Genomic DNA, 20389 nt, shown 5'->3' on the forward strand with positions numbered 1-20389 from the left:
ATAATCCTCGGTGCATGACATATTCCTCACTGATCCATGCATAGCTCTTTTAATTACTTTTAAAATACTAGTTATTTTTAATAAAGTAATATGTACCCTCAAATCCTCTACCCAAAATAAAATTAGGATCTTGTCAGTAATTCAGATCTGAGTATATGAGCTGCCCAACCCATTTCACTTCCTTCCTCTGGCCCAAGGTGATCGTAATTTAGAGTCCTAAATTCATCATTCCTTTGCTTTCCTTATATAGTTTTATTGCTTCTATATATACAGTCCAAAAATTGTGTGTGTGTGTATAATATATATCTATAGTTTTTAACTCTATATCTTCTTTTGGTACTTTTTTTACTTACTATTACATTACTAAGATTCATTCCAATTGTGTGTTGCTACAGTCATTCATTTTGATGACCATTTAACATCCCATTGTGTGAATATGTAGCAGTTTATTCATCCTCAAACCATTCTTTACTGAAGTACCTATTATATTCTCAGTGTAAAAGTACCTATTACATTTTTTTTTCTGGTTATTAACTGGACTAACTTTGTCACATCCAGGTTTGCTAATAGCTTCATGTGATTTGAAGCTGTTCTTAATATTGATGCCTCCCTTACATTGTCTACGATCTATTTCTTCCCTTGCCTTTTCAGGATACCGTGGATGGCTCAGAACATGACTAATTAACTCACTCCCCCAGGGTTGAACCTCCCTACCCCTGAGGTTGAACCTGGCAGGGCAGAGCTTCCAAAAAAACAAAACAGGGAATTCCCTGACAGTCCAGTGGTTAGGACTCTGCGCTTTCACTGCTGAGGGGCTGGGTTCAATTCCTGGTCGGTGGGGAACTAAGATGTCGCAAGCCCGTGCAGCGTGGTCAAAAAACAAAACAAAGGGCTTCCCTGGTGGCGCAGTGGTTGAGAGTCCGCCTGCCGATGCAGGCGACACGGGTTCATGCCCCGGTCTGGGAAGATCCCACGTGCCTTGGAGCGGCTAGGCCCGTGAGCCATGGCCGCTGAGCCTGCACGTCCGGAGCCTGTGCTCCTCAACGGGAGAGGCCACAACAGTGAGAGGCCCGTGTACCGCAAAAACAAACAAACAAACAAACAAAATAAATAAATAAAAAATAAACATTACACACTTCTACTGAGTTCAAAAAGTATGATGTTAAAGTGAAGTGGAAGGATAAAAATCAACTCTTTCTTTTACAATATTCTGTTATATTAATTTTTTTATTTTTCTAGCATAGTTTATTTAAAAATCTACGTAGAGATATCTTTAACTTAAAAACCATTTAAAATGTTGTAACTATTCAAAGATAGAATCAGAATCTCTTCTTGTTGTGTAGTAGTTGAAATGATGTATCATTTTCAGAAAATTTCATAAATAAACAGAAAAGACAGACTTCCCTGGTGGTGCAGTGGTTAAGAATCTGCCTGCCAATGCAGGGGACACGGGCTCAATCCCTGGTCCGGGAAGATCCCACGTGCCTCAGAGCAACTAAGCCCGTGTGCCACAACTACGGAGCCCACGTGCCACAACTACGGAGCCCATGTGCCGCAACTACTGAAGCCTGCGTGCCTAGAGCCCATGCTCCGCAACAAGAGAAGCCACCGCAATGAGAAGCCTGCGCACTTCAACGAAGTGTAGCCCCCTCTTGCTGCAACTAGAGAAAGCTCACGCGCAGCAGCAAAGACCCAACACAGCCAAAAATTAATTAATTAATTAATTAATTAAACAGAAAAGACTTTGCACTATCACCAACTACTTTCCATGGTAACATTTTTAGCTCTTGGTTCAGACTACCACAGAGTTATCCAGCAAACCTTGCTCCCATGAGGCCAGCAAACCATTTCTGGGGCTACGAACATATTGTATTAAAGTTACACCAGCCAAAAGGGAGCCAGTGGGATTTATTTAATGATCTGGATTTATTAGGAATTCATGGAACAACTATATCTTCATAAATTTATTTTTATTAAAATTATATAAGTGTAGTAATAATACTTAAAGGCTTATAATAAAAACTTCAGTCCTCTGTACTCCCCTCACCCCTAGTCATACTTCCCACAGGCAACCACATCAATTCTTCTATTTCCCCTCCTATGTACCTCTTTATCTCTAAATTACATACTTATACTGCTATTTCTTGATTAATCATTTTTAGACATTATCTATTGACTTCCCATCATGATAGTGAGGACTTCTTATCCCATACACACATAAGCACTGCCTTTCCTCACAAACTCCCAACATGGCTGGGTCACCATGCATGATTATATCAAGACTACAACCGCATAAGTAGTGTTAATCACAGAGCAGACATGGTGGTGATTGGGCTATGGTGGTGGCAGTGGAGATGGGAAAAACAATAACTGATTCGAGAGATATGTGGGAGGGAGGGTAAATGGAACATAGTGTTTTTCAATGTAGGGGATGACAGAAAGGCAGGTACATGGGGAAATGGGCAGGTGGACGCTGATATTTACTGAAATATCAGAAGGTCGTAGCAGTAGGTGAGGGTGGGGTGGGAGAAATCGTAAGCTCAGTTTGGAACATATTGAGCTTGAGCAGTCCAAAGACAGTTCCCAAATGGAGGCAGAAGAGTTTAGTGTGCCAGTTTGGATCTCCAAGTAGAAGACTGGACTGGACTTGGGAGTCGTCAGTGTGTAGATGGCAACTGAACCACGGGAATAAGTGACATTACCTAGGAAGAGAGTATAAAGTAAGAAGAGCGTCTTGGTTTGTGCACTGAGGAAGAACATTTAAGAATAAGCAGAAGGAGGGACTTCCCTGGTGGAGCAGTGGTTGGAAATCCGCCTGCCAACGCAGGGCACACGGGTTCGAGCCCTCGTCCGGGAAGATCCCACATGCCGTGGAGTAACTAGGCCCATGTGCCACAACTGCTGGGCCTGTGCTCTAGAGCCCACGAGCCACAACTATTGAGCCTGTGCGCCACAGCTACTGAAGCCTGTGCGCTTAGAGCCCGTGCTCTGCAACAAGAGAAGCCACCGCAATGAGAAGCCTGCGCACTGCAACAAAGAGTAGCCCCCGCTTGCCGCAACTAGAGAAAACCTGCATGCAGCGACAAAGACCCAATGCAGCCAAATAAATAAATAAATATTTAAAAAAAAAAGAATAAGGAGAAGGAAGCTAGTAAAGGGTCTGCTCTAATCAAGGCTCTTTTCTAGTCAAGACCCTCTGTTAGGAGCTGTGGGATAAATAGAGTCTCTGAGCTCACAAATCTCTGAGGCAGATAAGGCACAAGTGGGTTGAGTGTTAAGACTGGTTTTAGAGCCAGGCAGGTGTGAGTTCAAATCCTGATTTTGCTACTGACCAGATGTACAGCTTTAGACAAAATAAATTAACTAACTTCTCTAATTCTAATGTCCTCATTGTTAGCCACTAGGATGACTATTGTAAGTATAAAATTTTATACTTTAAAATGGGTAAGATGGTAGGTTTTTTTACATGTATTTTACCAAAATTAAAAATAAAATAAAAATTTTAAATAATTCAAAAAAATGTCCTAATCATAATTGTTTAATAATGTGGTATTTTTGCAGTTCTGTTATTTCTGCTGGTTCTCACAGTGCCTTGTTCCTTGTATGCTCAGTTATTTTTCACTATGTACTAGTCATTGTCCCTGAAAAATTACTGATGGTGATACTTTGAGGACCAGCACAAAGATGTATCCTTCCAGAGAAGGCCTGAGTTTGCTTCTGCCAGGCACTTAGAGACACTTCAGTTTAGGACTACTTTAAACTAGACTTAAAAGTTTTTTTGAATACTTCATGTAATTTGGGCTACAAATCTATAAAAATGTTAGTTATGGTTACAAAGTCTCAAGGAGAGTTCCCCCTGCCCCCCGCAGCCCCTGCATATGTTCAGTGTAGTACTAAGTTCACTTTCCTTGGAGTCTCTTGGGACAAGATGTGGGGGTAAGTTTACTTCTGATTCCCCTTTACTCTAATCATAGACCTTTGTGGCCATGACTAATACAGGGAAGGCCTTCTAATAGACTCCCCACCAGGACTTCCCTGATGGCTCAGTGGTTGGGAATCTGCCTGCCAACGCAGGGGATATGGGTTCAATCCCTGGTCCAGGAAGATCCCACATGCTGTGGAGCAACTAAGCCCGTGACCACAACTACTGAGCCTGCACTCTAGAGCCTGTGCTCCGCAACAAGGGAAGCCACCACAATGAGAAGCCTGTGCACCGCAACGAAGAGCGGCCCCCACTTGCCGCAACTAGAGAAAGCCCACACACGGCAATGAAGACACAACACAGCCTAAATTAATTAATTAATTAATTTAAAAAAATAGACTCCCCACCTTGGTGGACGCTGAGCTTTAATTTCATTCCTCCTTACCCTACAGAGTTCTCATAATGAAATTCAAGTTTGCCCAGATTGGCAAATACCCTCAGAGCAAATTTGACTTTCATGTTTGCTTACCTGTCCCAATTCCTGAATTCCTATAGTCTTTGGTCTCCTACCTCTTATCTTGTCATCTCTTCTGTGCTTTCAAGAATATTTTTAAACTATTTTATACAGCAGTTTTTAGTTGTTGGGGTTTTTTTTTTGGCAACAAGTTGGCCCCAATAACCTTAGCAATCAGAAGACCCTCTGCTTTATCTTTTCTTCCTTTTTATTGATTTCTGTTCTTTTATATATTTTCTCCCTCCTTTGTTTTTTGTTCTTATCCTTGGTTGTTTTTTTTCCCCCTTACTTCTTGGGTTGAATGCTTAGTTCATTATTGCCTTTTCTTTTTCCATGATAAGGCTATTCTATTCTAAGTTTCTAAATTTACCTTAAAGTACGCCTTTCATTGTATTCCTTAAGTTTTGGTATGTAGTGGAGGAGTGATTGCTCAAAGCCTAATTGTCTTCATCAACTCACCCCAGCAGGGCTATTGCGCTACCCTGATTTTTTTCCTGTGATACCTGTACTCAATGTCTGGATAATGCGGCCAATTTTCCCCATCAGGGGGCAGCAATGGTTGCCCAAAGCAATGCTGGAAGAGATAAGAGCATAATTTAAACTAACTTTTTCTGGGACTTCCCTGGCAGTCCAGTGGTTAAGACTCCACACTCCCAATGCAGGGGGCCCAGGTCTGGGAACTAAGATCCCACGTACTGCAGCTAAGCCCACGTGCCTCAACTAGAGAAGCCTACAGCCAAAAATAAATAAATAAATTTTAAAAATATGTAAACTAAGTTTTTCTATTCAGTGTTTTTCAATACTGCCTACATATGAAAATCACAGGGAGGTTTTTAAAAATACTGATACCTGGGTCCTACCCAGAGAATGTTCTAATTGGTGTGGGGTGCTGACTTTCAGTGACTGTAATGTGAAGCTGGCATTGAGAGCCACTTCTCCAATTTATCTGCTCACTGCCACCAAGGCCCAGACTTCATCTCCCTCCTCCCCACTCACGCTCCCAATTAATTTTAAACAGTCTTCTGTCTTTCTCAAAGCTGTTACTGCCTGGTTTCCATATTTCTCTCTATTGTTTCTCCAAGTGAATTTGGGGAAGGAGGCAGAAACCCTGGTAATTTACCACATTGGCAGGAATCAGAATTCTCCCCCATGTTATTTGTCTTCACAGGAGGTCTCAGCATGAGACGGCAGCACTGGTGTGGGATGACTGCCAAAATGGGCTCCATGTTATCAGGGGTCTTTACCATCATTGCCATCGACTTGTACCTCATCTTCGAACAGAAGTACTTAAGGAGAAGCAATTGCACTGAGCTTACCCCACAGACCAAGAGTACAAGTATCCTGATAAAACAGTTCATGATCTGCTGGAGTTTGACTATCGTCTTCTTCCTATCTTTCATCACCATCATCATCTGCTTCTTGCTCCTATACTCAGTATATGCCCGTATGTACAAGGGCCTGGTGATCTACATCATCTGGATCTTTTTCTATGAAACTGTAAACATTGTAGTACAAACGCTTACCAATGATGATTCTAACATTGGAGAGGTCAGAATCATGCGCTGGTTTGGTTTGGTGTCCCGTATATTGGTGCACTGTTTTTGGATGTACTTTGTCATCACCTATGCCTACATGATCTACGAAAATCAAAGCCAGGGCAATATCATTTCCTACAACAGACGTATTTCTATAGGCAGTGAATTCCCACGGCGGAAATCAAAGATAATACACTTTACCCACCGGCCACTATAGTGAACGACGTTGGCCCTTTTCCGTGATAGGCAGATCTCCCAGGTTCTCATGGTAGTTCAGTTTCCATCTCTTTCACTTTTCAGCAAGCAGAGACTCTACTGCCACTCTTTTGGGGGGATACGGAGAGAAAAGTGATTATAGTCACAACTGGAACACGCTGCTCATTAAGGATGTTTAGTTAAAGGACACTGTTATTATCAAGCACTCTGTGAGTTCCTCTTTCCTTGTCTTGTCATTACCTCCTTATTGGTCAAAACGAAGAGGGTGAGGAATGAAATCAAACTGAATTGCAGTCTGGCAATCCTTTCATCTTGGTATATCTTCATCAGCCTTCAACCCACAGCTCTCTGATTTAACCCAGCGACAGGCAAACCTGTATTTATATCTGAGTGTCGTAGCGCAAAGAATAGTGTTGGGGCCTTGAGGTCGCTTTGTGTTACGGTTTTCCCCCCATGTCCTCTATACTATATTCCAGATAAGTGAAAGAATAAAAATAGAGAAAAATCATACTTCATTTTCTGTCTTGACTCCCCACCCCCCACATTTTTCAAGGAGCACAAAAGACACTTGTGGTTAATCAAAAGGTATTTGTTAAACTTTTCTGTCACTGTGCTGGACACTGCAGGAGGATACAGAAAAGTATAAAATATGAGGCCTGGCCTTGAGGACTTTTCAGTTTAGTGGGAGAAACGAAATCATGTCTATGAATCAATTAGCCAACCACATAAGACAGTACAAGATTACACACTATCACATAACAACAAACTTCACTTTGAATTCAGGTTCAGAAATTGTCAGAAGCAGTTTAAACCAGAATGGAAGACAAACCAAGCAAACCTCTACTTCAAACATTAGACATTATGTTAAGTGTCTGTTTACTTAATAGCTTTCTTGAGGTATAATTGACATACAGTAAACAGCACATGTTTAAAGAATATAATTTGATGAGTTTTGACACTAGTATATCCCAGTGAAACCATCACTGTAATTGAATTGGTGAACACAGGTATCACCCCCAAAAGTTTCCTCCTAATCCCTGTCTCCTGCCCCTTCTTGCACCACACACCCCCGCCATCACAAGGCACTGATTTGCTGTCCCTATATATTAGTTTGCATTTTCTAGAATTTTACATAAATGGCATCATACAGTATATAATCTTTATTTTTTTTTTTTGGCCTGGCTTCTTTTGCTCAGCCTAAGACCTTAAAGAGTCACCCATGTCATTATGTATATTGATAGTTCATTCTTTATTGCTGAGTAGTATGCCACGGCATGAATGTACCACAGATTGTTTATCCATTTGCCCACTGAAAGACATAGAGTGGTTTGTAGTTTGGGACAATTATGAATAAGAACACTATAAGCAATTGTGTACAAGGCTTTGTGTGGATTTATGATTTCATTTATCTTGAGTAAATACCATTTTTACTTTTTAAGATACTAGCAAACTTTTTTCCAGAGGGGATGTACCATTTTATACTTCCAGTGTATGAGAATTCCAGTTCCTTCACATCCTTGCCAGTACTTCGTATAGACAATACATTTTTCATTTTAGCCATTCTAATATATATATATATATATATATATATATATATATATACACACACATAGAGAGAGAGAGAGAGTGAGTATATAGTGGCATCTCATTGTGGTTTTAACTTTCATTTCTTTAATAACAAATGATGTTGAGCATCTTTTCATGTGCTTATTTAGCATTCTTATATCTTTTTTGGTAAGGTGTCTGTTCAAATCTTTTGCCCATTTTTTTGTTTTATTCACTAGTTTGTCTTATTTTTTAGATTCCATATATAAGTGAAAACATACAGTATTTGTCTTTCTCTGTCTGATTTCACTAAGCATAATACCCTCCAGTTCCATCCATGTTGCTGCAAATGACAAATTTTCATTATTTTTTATGGCCGAGTAGTATTCCATTATATATATATGAATATGCATATTATATATATAATATATATATTGGAATATATATATAATATATATTCCATTCATCTGTTGATGGACATTTAGGTTGCCTCTACCTTTTGGGTATTGTGAATAATGCTGCTGTGACTATGGTTGTCCTCAAGTTTCATCTGTGTTGTAGCATGGGTCAGAATTTTCTTCCTTTTTAAGGCTGGGTAATACTCCATTATATGAATACACCACATTTTATTTATCCATTCATTCATTGACGGGCAATTGGGTAGTTTCCAACTTTTGGCTATTGTGACTAGTGCTGCTGTGAACGTTGGTATACAAGTATCTGTTTGAATCTCTGCTTTCAATTCTTCTGGTGGGTATATACTCAGAAGTGGAGTTGCTGGAAATATGATAATTCTATTTTTAATTTTTAGAGGAACTGTCATACTGTTTTCCTCCACAGAGGTACTATTTTACATTCCACCAACAGTGCACAAAGATTCTAATTTCTCCACAACCTCCCCAGCACTTATTATTTTGGTTTTTTGATAGTAACCATCCTAATGGGTATGAGGTGGTATCTCACTCTGTTTTTAATTTGCATTTCCCTAATGTTTAGTGATGTTGAGCATCTTTTCATGTGTTTATTGGTCCTTGTATATCTTCTTTGGAGAAATGTCCACTGAAGTCCTTTGCCCATGTTTAATCAGGTTATTTGTGTTGCTGTTGTTGGGTTATAGAAGTTCTTTATACATTCTTATTTATCACATATTTGATTAGCAAATAATTTCTCCTGTTCTATGGGTTGCCTTTCCACTCTATTGATGTGTCCTTTTTTAAAATTTATTTATTTTGGCTGCAAAGGGTCTTAGTTGCAGGATGCTGGATCTTCATTGCGACATGTGGGATCTTTGGTTGGAGCATGTGGGCTCTTAGTTGCGGCATGTGGGCTTCTTAGTTGTGGCATGTGAACTCTTAGTTGCAGCATGCATGCGAGATCTAGTTCCCCGACCAGGCATCGAACCCAGGCCCCCTGCATTGGGAGCGCAGAGTCTTACCCACTAGACCACCAGGGAAGTCCCTTGATGTGTCCTTTTATGCATGGAAGTTTTTCATTTTCGTGTGGTCCAATTTATTTTTTTTTCCTTTTTTCCCCTATGCTTTTGGTGTCATATTCAAGATATCATTGCCAAATCCAATGTCATGAAGCTTTCCCCTTAGTTTCATAGTTTTAACTCTTAGATTTAGGCCTTTGACTCATTTTGAGTTAATTTTTGTATATGGTGTGAGGTAAGGGTCTAACTTCCTTCTTTTGTGTGTGGATACCCAGTTTTCCCAATACCATTTGTTGGAAGGACTGTCCTTTTCCCCGTTGAATGGTCTAGTCACCCTGCTGAAAATCATTTGACCATATGTATTAGTCTGCTCAATCTACCATAACAAAATGCCATAGACTGGGTGGCTTAAAAAACAGAGGCTAGAGATACATGATCAAGGTGCCAGCAAATTCAGTTTCTGGTGAGAGTTCTCTTCCTGGCTTGAAGATATCCACCTTCTCTCTGTGTCATCGTATGGTCTTTCTTCTGTACACAGGTTGGGAGACAGAGTGAGCTCTCTGGTATCTCTTTGTCTTTTTATAAGGATACCAATCTTACTGGGTTAGAACCCCACCCTTATGACACCATTTAAGTTTTATGACCTCCCTAAAGGCCGTCTCTTCAAATACAGTCACATTGGGGGTTAGGGCTTCGACATATCGATTTTGGGGTGGGGGACACAATTTTGTCCATAACACCATATATGCAACAGTTTATTTACGGGCTCTCTATTCTATCCTATTGGTCTGTATGTCTGCCTTTATGCCAGACATTCACACTGTTTGATTAATATAGCTTTGTGATACATTTTGAAACCAGGAAGTGTGAGACCCTCAACTTTGTTCATCTTTTTTGAGATTGTTTTGGTCATTGGGGGTCCCTTGAGATCTTATATGAATTTTGGGATGTTTTGGTCATTGGGGGTCCCTTGAGATCTTATATGAATTTTAGGATGGATTTTTCTATTTCTTAAAAAAAATCCTGTTGGGACTTTGATAGGGATTACATTGAATCTGTAGATCGCTTTAGGTAGTATTGTCATCTTTTTTTTTAATAAATGTTTTTATTTTATTTTATTTATTTTTGGCCGCGTTCAGTCTTCGTTGCTGCGCACAGGCTTTCTCTAGTTGCGGCGAGCGCAGGCTACTCTTCGTTGTGGTGTGCAGGTTTTCTCATTGCGGTGGCTTCTCTTGCTGCAGAGCACGGGCTTTAGGCACGTGGGCTTCAGTAGTTGTGGCTCACAGGCTCTAGAGCGCAGGCTCAGTAGTTGTGGCACACGGGCCTAGTTGCTCTGCAGCACGTGGGATCTTCCTGCATCAGGGATCGAACCTGTGTCCCCTGCACTGACAGGCGGATTCTTAACCACTGCACCACCAGGGAAGCCCACTATTGTCATCTTTTTTTTTAATATATAAATTTATTTATTTTATTTTATTTATTTATTTTTGGCTGTGTTGGGTCTTCATTGCTGTGTGTGGGCTTTGTCTAATTGCAGTGGGCAGGGGCTACTCTTTGTTGCGGTGGGCAGGCTTTTCATTGCAGTGGCTTCTCTTGTTGCAGAACTCTAGGTGCACAGGCTTCAGTAGTTGTGGCACATGGGCTCAGTAGTTGTGGCTCACAGGCTCTAGAGCACAGGCTCAGTAGTTGTGGCGCATGGGCTTAGTTGCTCCGAGGCATGTGGGATCTTCATGGACCAGGGCTCGAACCCATGTACCCTGCATTGGCAGGTGGTTTCTTAACCACTGCTCTACCAGGGAGGTCCCTGAACTTCATTATGTCTTGAGACCAGGTGTGATCTCAGTTAAAAGACCATGGGGGCTTCCCTGGTGGCGCAGTGGTTGGGAGTCCGCCTGCCGATGCAGGGGACACAGGTTCGTGCCCCGGTCCGGGAAGATCCCACATGCCGCGGAGAGGCTGGGCCCGTGAGCCATGGCCGCTGGGCCTGCGCGTCTGGAGCCTGTGCTCTGCAGCAGGAGAGGCCACAACAGTGAGAGGCCCGCATACCGCAAAAAAAAAAAAAAAAAAAAAAAAGGCCATGGGTTCAAGTCCCAATCTGAGTTACATGGTTTCAAAACCACTTCTTTCTGCCCCTCTCCCAGCTCAGCCAGGTAGAAACTCTACTCCAGATTGATGCAGCCAAGAACACAGGGTTCCCTTTCCCTTATCCCCCCAGTCAGGGTTTCCTTCCCAGGAGGAGCCAGACATTGGCATTTCTCACCTTGTGTCCCAGGTACCTGTTGCTGAGGCTAAGAGGTAGGGGCTCCCTTCTGATGCCTAGTCCCTACTCACGGGATGGAGGCATTACCTTAGGTGTGGCACCACTGAGAATACCGGGGTCCCAATTGCCCTTGCCCCAGGTTGTAAGGTAGTGGTTCCAATGACAGGAGAGGCAAGCCAGGAAGACCCCAGACTACTGTCTTCCCTTTCCCACAGAGCACTCAGCTCCTAAAGCAGGAGTATCACTAAGACAGAAGCATACAGTTGTCCCCTCCCCCAACGCCAGAGCCGTGGACCAGAGGTTTTGGCTGAGGCAGGGGAGAAGTAAGCCATAAAACAGATATTTGCAATCTCTCCCCCAAAGGAACTGGTTTTTACAACAGAGCAAGAAGTTCAAGCCTAAAGGTGTTCTAAATAGTGACAGTTGTGGCAAAAGGCAATTGAGAGATGTATAGATCACACAGGAAGATTCAGGCTAAACTGTAGGCTAGCTAGTTTTCAAGAGAGAAGTGGGGAAAGAAACAATTGGAAGAAGCCCTTCTGGGGTCAGAACAAACATCAAACACTGACTTCTGGAAATATTACTTCAGAGGAGACTGAATTTGATTGGATGGTCTATGGCGCAATTTATGCCCCATGGCAGTACTGAAAACAATAGGGCAATCGGCCAGCAATTAGTAGGCCTTAACAGCTGGGTGTGGTCAAAGAAAGAGGGGGAAGAGTTCTGGCAAAACCACTGTTATCCTAGAATCACTGTGGGCATATCCTAAGCTGCACCTCTATGAGAAGCAACATCAGAGGCTTCACATGTGGGTGTTGGGTGGTGAGGCGGTGGGGTCGGGGGAAGAATGTAATTTACTAAAATAATCCAGCCAGTGACACTGAGCAGGGCCCTGTGGGGCTCCTGGGCACAAAGCCTTTCTGTGTCCCCCATTTCTTTGATTACTGGAAATAGCCTTCATTCAGCCTCCATTACCTTCCCCGACTTCCAATGGACAGATTCAAGCAGTTGTTATTTAGGAAAGGGAGGGGATGCCAGACAAGGGAGAAACAAACAGTCAAGAGAAACAATAGTGCAGCCTTGGGATAAGGTCACACAAAGATATCTTTGAGCTGTTTTTCAGATACTGAAACCCCCTCCAGGTGGGAGAAAGTAACGATTAATGATGGTATGCTGCCCACAAGCATGTGGACCCCAGAGGAGTTGAAAATTGAAGGTTGATGATGCTGACCCCTACTTACCTCACCATCAACCCATCAGAAGAATGCAAGCCCAACACTGCCTTGATCCTTATCACCTACCCCCCACCACAAGCCCTGTCTATAAGACCTCTCCCTATTCCCCAGGGAAGGGGCACAGTTTTTGAGGCCTAGCCTACTGTGTTCCCTCTTTGCCTGGCAAAGAAATAAAGCTACTCTTTCTCTTTCCTCTGAAATTCTGTCTCTGTATTACTATTTGGCACCAGGGTACAGAATACAAATTAATTTTTTATTTATCTTTGGCTGCATTGGGTCTTCATTGCTGCATGTGGGCTTTCTCTAGTTGCAGTGAGTGGGGGCTACTCTTCATTGTGGTGCATGGGCTTCTCATTGTGGTGGCTTCTCTTGTTGCAGAGCACGGGCTCTAGGCATGCGGGCTTCAGTAGTTGCAGCATGCAGGCTCAGTAGTTGTGGCACATGGGCCCTAGAGAGCTTGGGCTTCAGTAGTTGTGGCTCATGGGCTCAGTAGTTGTGGTGCGTGGGCTCTAGGGTGCGTGAGCTTCAGTAGTTGTGGCACACAAGCTCAGTAGTTGTGGCTTATGGGCTCTAGAGCACAGGCTCAGTAGTTGTGGTGCACGGGCTGAGTTGCTCCAAGGCATGTGGGATCTTCCTGGACCAGGGATCGAACCTGTGTCCCCTGTATTGGCAGGCAGATTCTTAACCACTGAGCCACCAGGGAAGTCCCACCATAATTTTAAAAAGTAAAGGAAAATACAATGGCAATTTCACATCAAATAGAGAATATCAATAAAGAGATAGAAGTTATAAAAAAAGAACCAAATGGAAATTCTGGAGTTTAAAAGTACAATAACTGAAATGAAAAACTCACTAGAGAAGCTCAGCAGTAGGTGTGAAGTGGCAGAGGGAATAATTAGTGAAGATAAGTGGTAGAGATTATGCAATCTGTTTTTCTGAACAGAGAGAAAAAGAGGTGAAGAAAAATAAACAGAGCCTCACAGAAATGTGGGACATTATTAAGCATACCAACCAACATATGCATAATGGGAGTATTGGAAGAAGAGGAGAGAGAGAAAGGAACTGAAAAAATATTTTAAGAAAAAAAATGGCTGAAAACTTCCCAAGTTTATTGAAAAAGATTAACCTACACATCCAGGAAACTCAATGAATTTCAATTAGGATAAATCAAAGAGATCCACAAGCAGACACTGCACAGTAAAAATGCTCAAGTCAACGTCAAGAAGAAAACCTTGAAAACAGCATAGGAAATAAGTCACTCGTCACTTAATAAGGGAATCCCAATAAGATTAACAGCTGATTTCTCAGCAGAAACAATGGAAGCCAGAGGGTAGTGGGAGAATAGCATATTCAAAGTGCTCCCCTGAACCACTGTTAATCAAAAATCCTATATCCAGCCAAGTTATATTTCAAAAACAAATGCTCAGATTCCCTCTGAGTTCCAGGTTGATGGAGGTGACTTCATGGTCGACATGTCTATTTGGATGTCCCAGGGGAATTCAAACCCACCATTTCCCAAAATGTCCTCATCATCTTCCCCACCCCCATAATAAGGAAAAATAATTCCTTCCTCCATGCTCTCCAGCTCAGTGCATGGGCCACCCTCCACCCAGGTGCTCATTCCAGACTCCTTCTCGCATAGCCCCAGGCCCCAAACACACAACCCCACATCCCTCTTCACTCCATTTCTTTCAACAGCCTCTCAACTTCTCTGCTTGCATCCACGTTTGCCCCCTTTCTGACGCATGGCCCCCACAGGAGCAAGAAAGATTTTTCTTAAATGCTCTGGAAGCTGCTCTGTGAGTAGGGATGAGGTTTAGTTGATGCGGACAGGGAAGTATCGGTGCAGCTATCCACCGGCCAGCACACTGCCTCTCCCACCCCACATGGGACCCTTCAGGGCCTGGGGTGCAGTGAGAGGTCTGTGTCTCAAGGACTGAACTGTGGAGTCACACATAGTTGGGAGGTTGGTGGGGAATAAGGTGTAAAACTATCTGGGCTGAACCTTGAAAATACTGTGCTGGTGGGGGAAAGGATAAACTGGGAGATTGGGATTGACATATACATGCTACTATACATAAAATAGATAACTCATAAGGACCTACTGTATAGCACAGGGAACTCTACTCAATACTCTGTAATGATCTATATGGGAACAGAATCTAAAAAAGAGTGGATATATGTCTAAATGATGTACTTTTCTGTACAGCAGAAACTAACACAACATTGTAAGTCAACTATACTCCAATAAAAAATTTTTTAAACCTAAAAAAAGAAAAGAAAATATTATGCTGTGAAGTAAGCCAGACACAAAAAGACAAATACTGTATGATTCAATTTATATGGGGTACTTAGAGGTAGTCAGATTTATAGAGACAGAAAGTAGAATTAACAGGGGCTGGCGGGAGATGAGGGAGGAAGAATTAGTGTCTGATGAGTACAGAGTTCTTTCTTGGAGAACATGAAAAAGTTGAGGTGGGGGGTGGTGATGCTCGCACAACAGTATGAATGTACTTAACGCCACTGAATGGTACACTGAAAAAGGGTTAAAATGGTAAGATTTATGTTATGTATATTTTATCATAGCAATAAAACAATTGCTACTGACAAAAAAAAAAAGAATATTTGGGATTGATAGAGTGAGCGAGGAGAAGGCTGGAGGGAGGCGGATGGCAGCCTGTCTGTGCTCTGACAGGACTGAAGAGGAGTCCTGTCCAGCGACCTTAGAAGGAAACCATGCCGAGCTTCCAACTGGTTGTCCCTCATCGGAAACACATCAGCCAGAGGCCTGCACGCGTTCCCCTCGTGTGTGACTCTTGCCCCTCTCTCTGCCCTCACAGTGGTAGCTGGCCAGTGTGGGGAATGAAGAGGAGGGAGCTTTGCTCTGGAGTTCTCCCAACTGGGAGCCAGTAAGAAGGCGATAGGATCTGGGAGGGACGATTGCTCCAGGGCCTGCCCTACCACAGCCTTGGGCCCTCCGCCATAAATACCTTCAACAGGTCTACGCGGGAGCTAGGCAGCTCCACCCTGGCTGGAGCCAGCCGCTAGAGTTCAGGTCTAACCTAGGTTGCAGCTGGGGGTCGGCCTGCTAGATTTTCACCTGAACGACCTGGCTTATCGTTGTGGCACCTTCACCCTGGGCAAACGAGATAGTCAGCCTTGGATCCATAAACCTTCTCCCATTCCATTCACTGCTGGCTGAATCCTGTGACTTGGGACAATTCTGGGTCAGACCCAGGGAGTAACTCAGGGAAATTACATTTTTAAGGGCTTGGAAGGGAAGAAAAAGGGGCCAAGGGGAAGGTCAGGGATGATTCTAGGCCCTTGAGAAGCCATGCTAGTTTTCTGAGAAAATGTGTTTCTTCGGAGAAACAAATATCCCAGTAGGAGCCCAGAACTGACTCTACCATTATTCCAGATACAGGAACTTCCTAATTCCCACAAGCCTGACACCAACAGGAGTACCCTTTGTGCCACCTTAAAGCATGGCTGCTGCTGGAAGAGCAGAGCTACCTGAAGATTATTCCAAGCCAGTGATGCCCTCACTTCCCAGTGATGTGCTCACCTGTAGCTAGTGAGGCCAGAGCAGCGTCAGAGCCCGTGTCCCTTGACTTCCAGCCCATTGTCTGTCTATATACCCTTATTACTCTTAGCTCTTCCATTTACATCTAGTGGCTTGAGGATTTGTCCTGGGCTAGCCACTGCCCTCTTGTCAGGTATCTCCACAATTTTTTTTTTTTCTGCAGCCGATGCTCCAGTAAAACAAGTATAAAATGAATGACAAGAAGTTCTCCTTCATGATGGGCATCTTCTGTATCCTCAACACCATCCAGTTCCTCATCTTTGAAGTGAACGAGGTTGCATACATCGGCTACGAGGACAACTTCAGCATCTACAAGGAGACAAAGTCTGAGCTAGTCTCTTGGGTCACGACCTACAAGAAGCACATCAACATCTGCCTATCCACCATCACCCTCATGGTCAGCTCCTTGTTCCTCTATTGCATCCACATCAGCAACTACGTGGGGCTGCTGTGTTACACCATGTGGATCATCACCTATGAGCTCCTCAGCTTCTCCGTGGTCCTGCTCACCAACGGGACCATCAAAGAGCAGTTCAAGGAGCTGAGGTACTTGCACTTGATTTTCCAGGTCTCCCGAATGATCCTGCACTTCTTCTGTCTGTCCTTTGTCACCAAGTATGCGTACTCCCTTTACAAGGACCTCAAGGCTTTAAGCAAGACAGGCCGCCGCAAACGCTCCTCTGTCGGTACAGTTGACTCGTGGTCACCTGTCGGGCTGGGAACCTTGTCCCACAAGTTAAACTAAACTGTGCCAGGAAGAAGGGAGAGAGAGGGACAGCGCTCCCCAGCGGTGGCTCGCCCTTCCCTGCCTGCCTTCTGCTGATTCTCCTTGCCTTTTCCGGCTTCTCGAGTTTTATGCGCTTAAGAATGACCCTTGGGGGAGGGAGGGTTGCGTGGATCAGTTATTATACATGTGTATTTGTGACTTGTTTTGGCATTTAATTATAGACCGCCCTTGTGCTTACTTAACCATCTCATTGCTGTATCCTGTTGTCTCTCATTGTACCCTCCTCTCTGCACTTTTCTCTTGTGGATTGCCCACTGATGCCTGGTTCTGCTGAATCCTTTATGAGCAGCGCTATTTGATAGAAATTTCTGCGCTGATGGAACAGTTCTACATCTGTGCTGTCCACTAGCCACATGTGGCTACTGAGCACTTGGGACATGGTTATTACAATCTAGGAATCAAATTTAAAATTTTATTTGGTTTTAATTACTTTCAGTTTCAATAGCCACACGTGGCTGGCTTGTGGCTACCATGTCGCAGAGCACAGTAATCTGGAGCCTCATTTTACTCCTGCATATAACTGTAGACCCCCTTTCCAACTTCATGCATCACTCTGCTTTCCTCATAATGTTCAGAAAGCAGTTCCTCATGTTGGTTCATAACACGGCAAGAAGAATCCCCATTTAAGAAAGTTCCAGGCTTCCCTGGTGGCCCAGTGGTTAAGAATCTGCCTGCCAATGCAGGGGACACGGGTTCGAGCCCTGGTCCAGGAAGATCCCACATGCCGTGGAGCAACTAAGCCCGTGCGCCACAACTACTGAGCCTGTGCTCTACAGCCCGCGAGCCACAACTACCAAGCCTACACGCCTAGAGCCCGTGCTCCGCAACAGGAGAAGCCACCGCAATGAGAAGCCCGTGCACCACAATGAAGAGCAGCCCCCGCTCACCGCAACTAGAGAAAGCCCGCACCCAGCAACGAAGACCCAGTGCAGCCAAAAATAAATAAATAAAATAAATAAATGTATAAATAAATAATAAAATTTTTAAAAAGTTCCAAGATTTCTCAACTCAAGCACTATTGACATTTTGGACTGGATAATTCTGTCTCATAGGGGGCTGTCCTGTGCATTGTAGGATGTCTAGCAGCATCCCTGGCCTCTACCCACTAGATGTCAGTAGCATCCCCAGCCTTTTTTTTTTTTTTTTTTAGCATCCCCCAGCCTTGTGACAAACAAAAATATCACCATGCATTGCCAGTTGTTCTCTGGGGGGCAAAATTACCCCCGGTTGAGAACCACTATTTTAAAGCAACACACCCCCAGTGCTTAGAGCTGGTATGCCACTACTATTAACTAATGGAGTGTACCTTTAATAAGAGCTCTTTACATTTACCACCTTGTATAGTTTTTGTGTTGTTTTGTTTGTTCGTTCGTTTTATTTTGCTTTTGGCTGCTCACGGGCTTTCTCTAGTTGCAGCGAGCAGGGGCTACTCTTCATTGCGGTGCATGGGCTTCTCATTGCGATGACTTCTCTCGTTGTGGAGCACGGGCTCTAGGCGCACGGGCTTCAATAGTTGCAGCACGCAGCCTCAGTAGTTTTGGCGCGCGGGCTTAGTTGCTCTGCAGCATGTGAGATCTTCCTGGACCAGCGATCAAACCCGTGACCCCTGCATTGGCAGGTGGATTCTTAACCACTGAGCCACCAGGGAAGTCCCACCTTGTATAGTTTTGTTTTTTTTTTTTTTCCTCAGGTAAGTTTTATTTATTTATTTATTTATTTTTAAACATTTTGTTGTGAAGCTGAAACTAACATACCTTGTATAGTTTTTAATTCTAATGTTCCCATTTTATGGTTTGATGAAACTTGAGACTCAGGCCGCTTAAGTGATACGATCAAGGTCCCATAGTATCAAAATCAGGATTTGGATCTACATCATCTAACTTCTTTTTTTTTTTAATTAATTTATTTTTGGCTGCACTGGTTCTTCGTTGCTGAGCGCAGGCTTTCTCTAGTTGTAGTGAGTGGGGCTACTCTTCGTTGCAGTGCACGGGCTTCTCATTGCGGTGGTTTCTCTTGCTGCAGAGCAGGGGCTCTAGGCGCGCGGGCTTCAGTAGTTGTGGCACTCAGGCTCAGCAGTTGTGGCTTGTGGGCTCTAGAGCACAGGCTCAGTAGTTGTGGCCCATGGGCTTAGTTGCTCCGTGGCATGTGGGATCTTCCTGGACCAGGGCTCGAACCCGTGTCCCCTGCGTTGGCAGGTGGATTCTTAACCACTGCACCACCAGGGAAGTCCCTAGATCATCTAACTTCTTATATGACTGTCCTACTTGGTTCCCTGAAGCACTCTTACTTTTACCAAGATAAGAAGAGGGACCTCCTTTTAGAATAATTCCTTTTCCTTCAAAAAATGTTGGGAGTGAAGTCAGGGACACTGTTTTGACCATGCTCCTCCAAACCATGCGCACAATGACAGCAGCCCAGTTTTACTGAACACAATTTGTGCCAGGTGGCATTCTAACAATTCCCTCAATTCTTCCCACCACCCTGTGAGGGACAGATTTAGATCCAGGCCAGGTCCCAAAATGACCACCAGATGGCAGTCAGCAATCAGCTTTTGCTTAGTGCTGTTTGCCTTCTAACCCAGGTCCTCTAGGGGTGGCTGATTTTAGGATTTAGGGAACCTCAAGCTGATGACTGGGGATTAATAGCATGTGTCTCCACCCTAGTCTCATAATGTGTAACTTGGTACCAGAAACAAAAAACAAAACAGGCCAACTTCAGGGTTCTAATCCCCTGTCCCAGCTGGGGTAGCAGTGGGAAGGTCGTGTGTGGGGGTGGGGGTGGGTGTGGGGTGTGTGTGTGCAGAAGGGGTGGAGAGAGAAACAGAGTTCCAAGAATCAGCTCAGCTAAGAGTTACCTGCTGCCCTCAGATACAAGGCTGTGCGTGCCTCGACACCAAGAGTCCTTGGAAAGTGCTGTGTCCACCTCCACTTCCCAGCCTCCCATTCTCTCTGGAACTCCTTCCACTCCACTGAGACAGCTCTTGTTAAGCTGATCTCCACACTGCCCAATCCTGAGCTCAGCCTTCCCTTGCCAGATCTCTCCATGGCTTTTGATCAGCTGATCCCTCCCTGCCCTGCAAACAGGTTTCTCTTCTGGCCTACGGGACACCAGGGCCACCACTCTCCATTCACCACCTACATCACTGGTCCTCCTCCATCTCCTTTGCTGGTCCCTCTGCATGTCCCTGACCTCCAAACATTGACGAGCTCCCAGGCTCAGTCCTTGATCCCCTTCTCTTCTCCGTCTGGGTCACTCCCAGCTGTCTTGGCTCAGGCCCGTCATGGGTAGCCCCCATATGGACAGCTCCTGTCTGGACCTCTCCCTGAAATCTGTACTTGTTGGTCCAATTGCCTCCTTGCT

At 43.9% G+C, this 20389-nt stretch overlaps 2 protein-coding genes across 2 annotated transcripts; both read left to right on the top strand.

Moving 5' to 3' along the window:
* The first annotated feature begins 5585 nt into the window (after window positions 1-5585).
* TMEM217 (transmembrane protein 217) lies at window positions 5586-6188 on the top strand. The gene has a single exon (XM_060021304.1). It carries the CDS (start codon window positions 5586-5588, stop codon window positions 6186-6188), a length of 603 nt encoding a protein of 200 aa, XP_059877287.1.
* Window positions 6189-16432: 10244 nt separating this feature from the next.
* Window positions 16433-16987, top strand: TMEM217B (transmembrane protein 217B). Its single transcript, XM_060021305.1, has one exon. It carries the CDS (start codon window positions 16433-16435, stop codon window positions 16985-16987), a length of 555 nt encoding a protein of 184 aa, XP_059877288.1.
* Window positions 16988-20389: the final 3402 nt, after the last annotated feature.

The sequence above is a fragment of the Delphinus delphis genome, chromosome 10 (genome assembly GCF_949987515.2).
Source record: "Delphinus delphis chromosome 10, mDelDel1.2, whole genome shotgun sequence".
Classification (NCBI taxonomy): domain Eukaryota; kingdom Metazoa; phylum Chordata; class Mammalia; order Artiodactyla; family Delphinidae; genus Delphinus; species Delphinus delphis.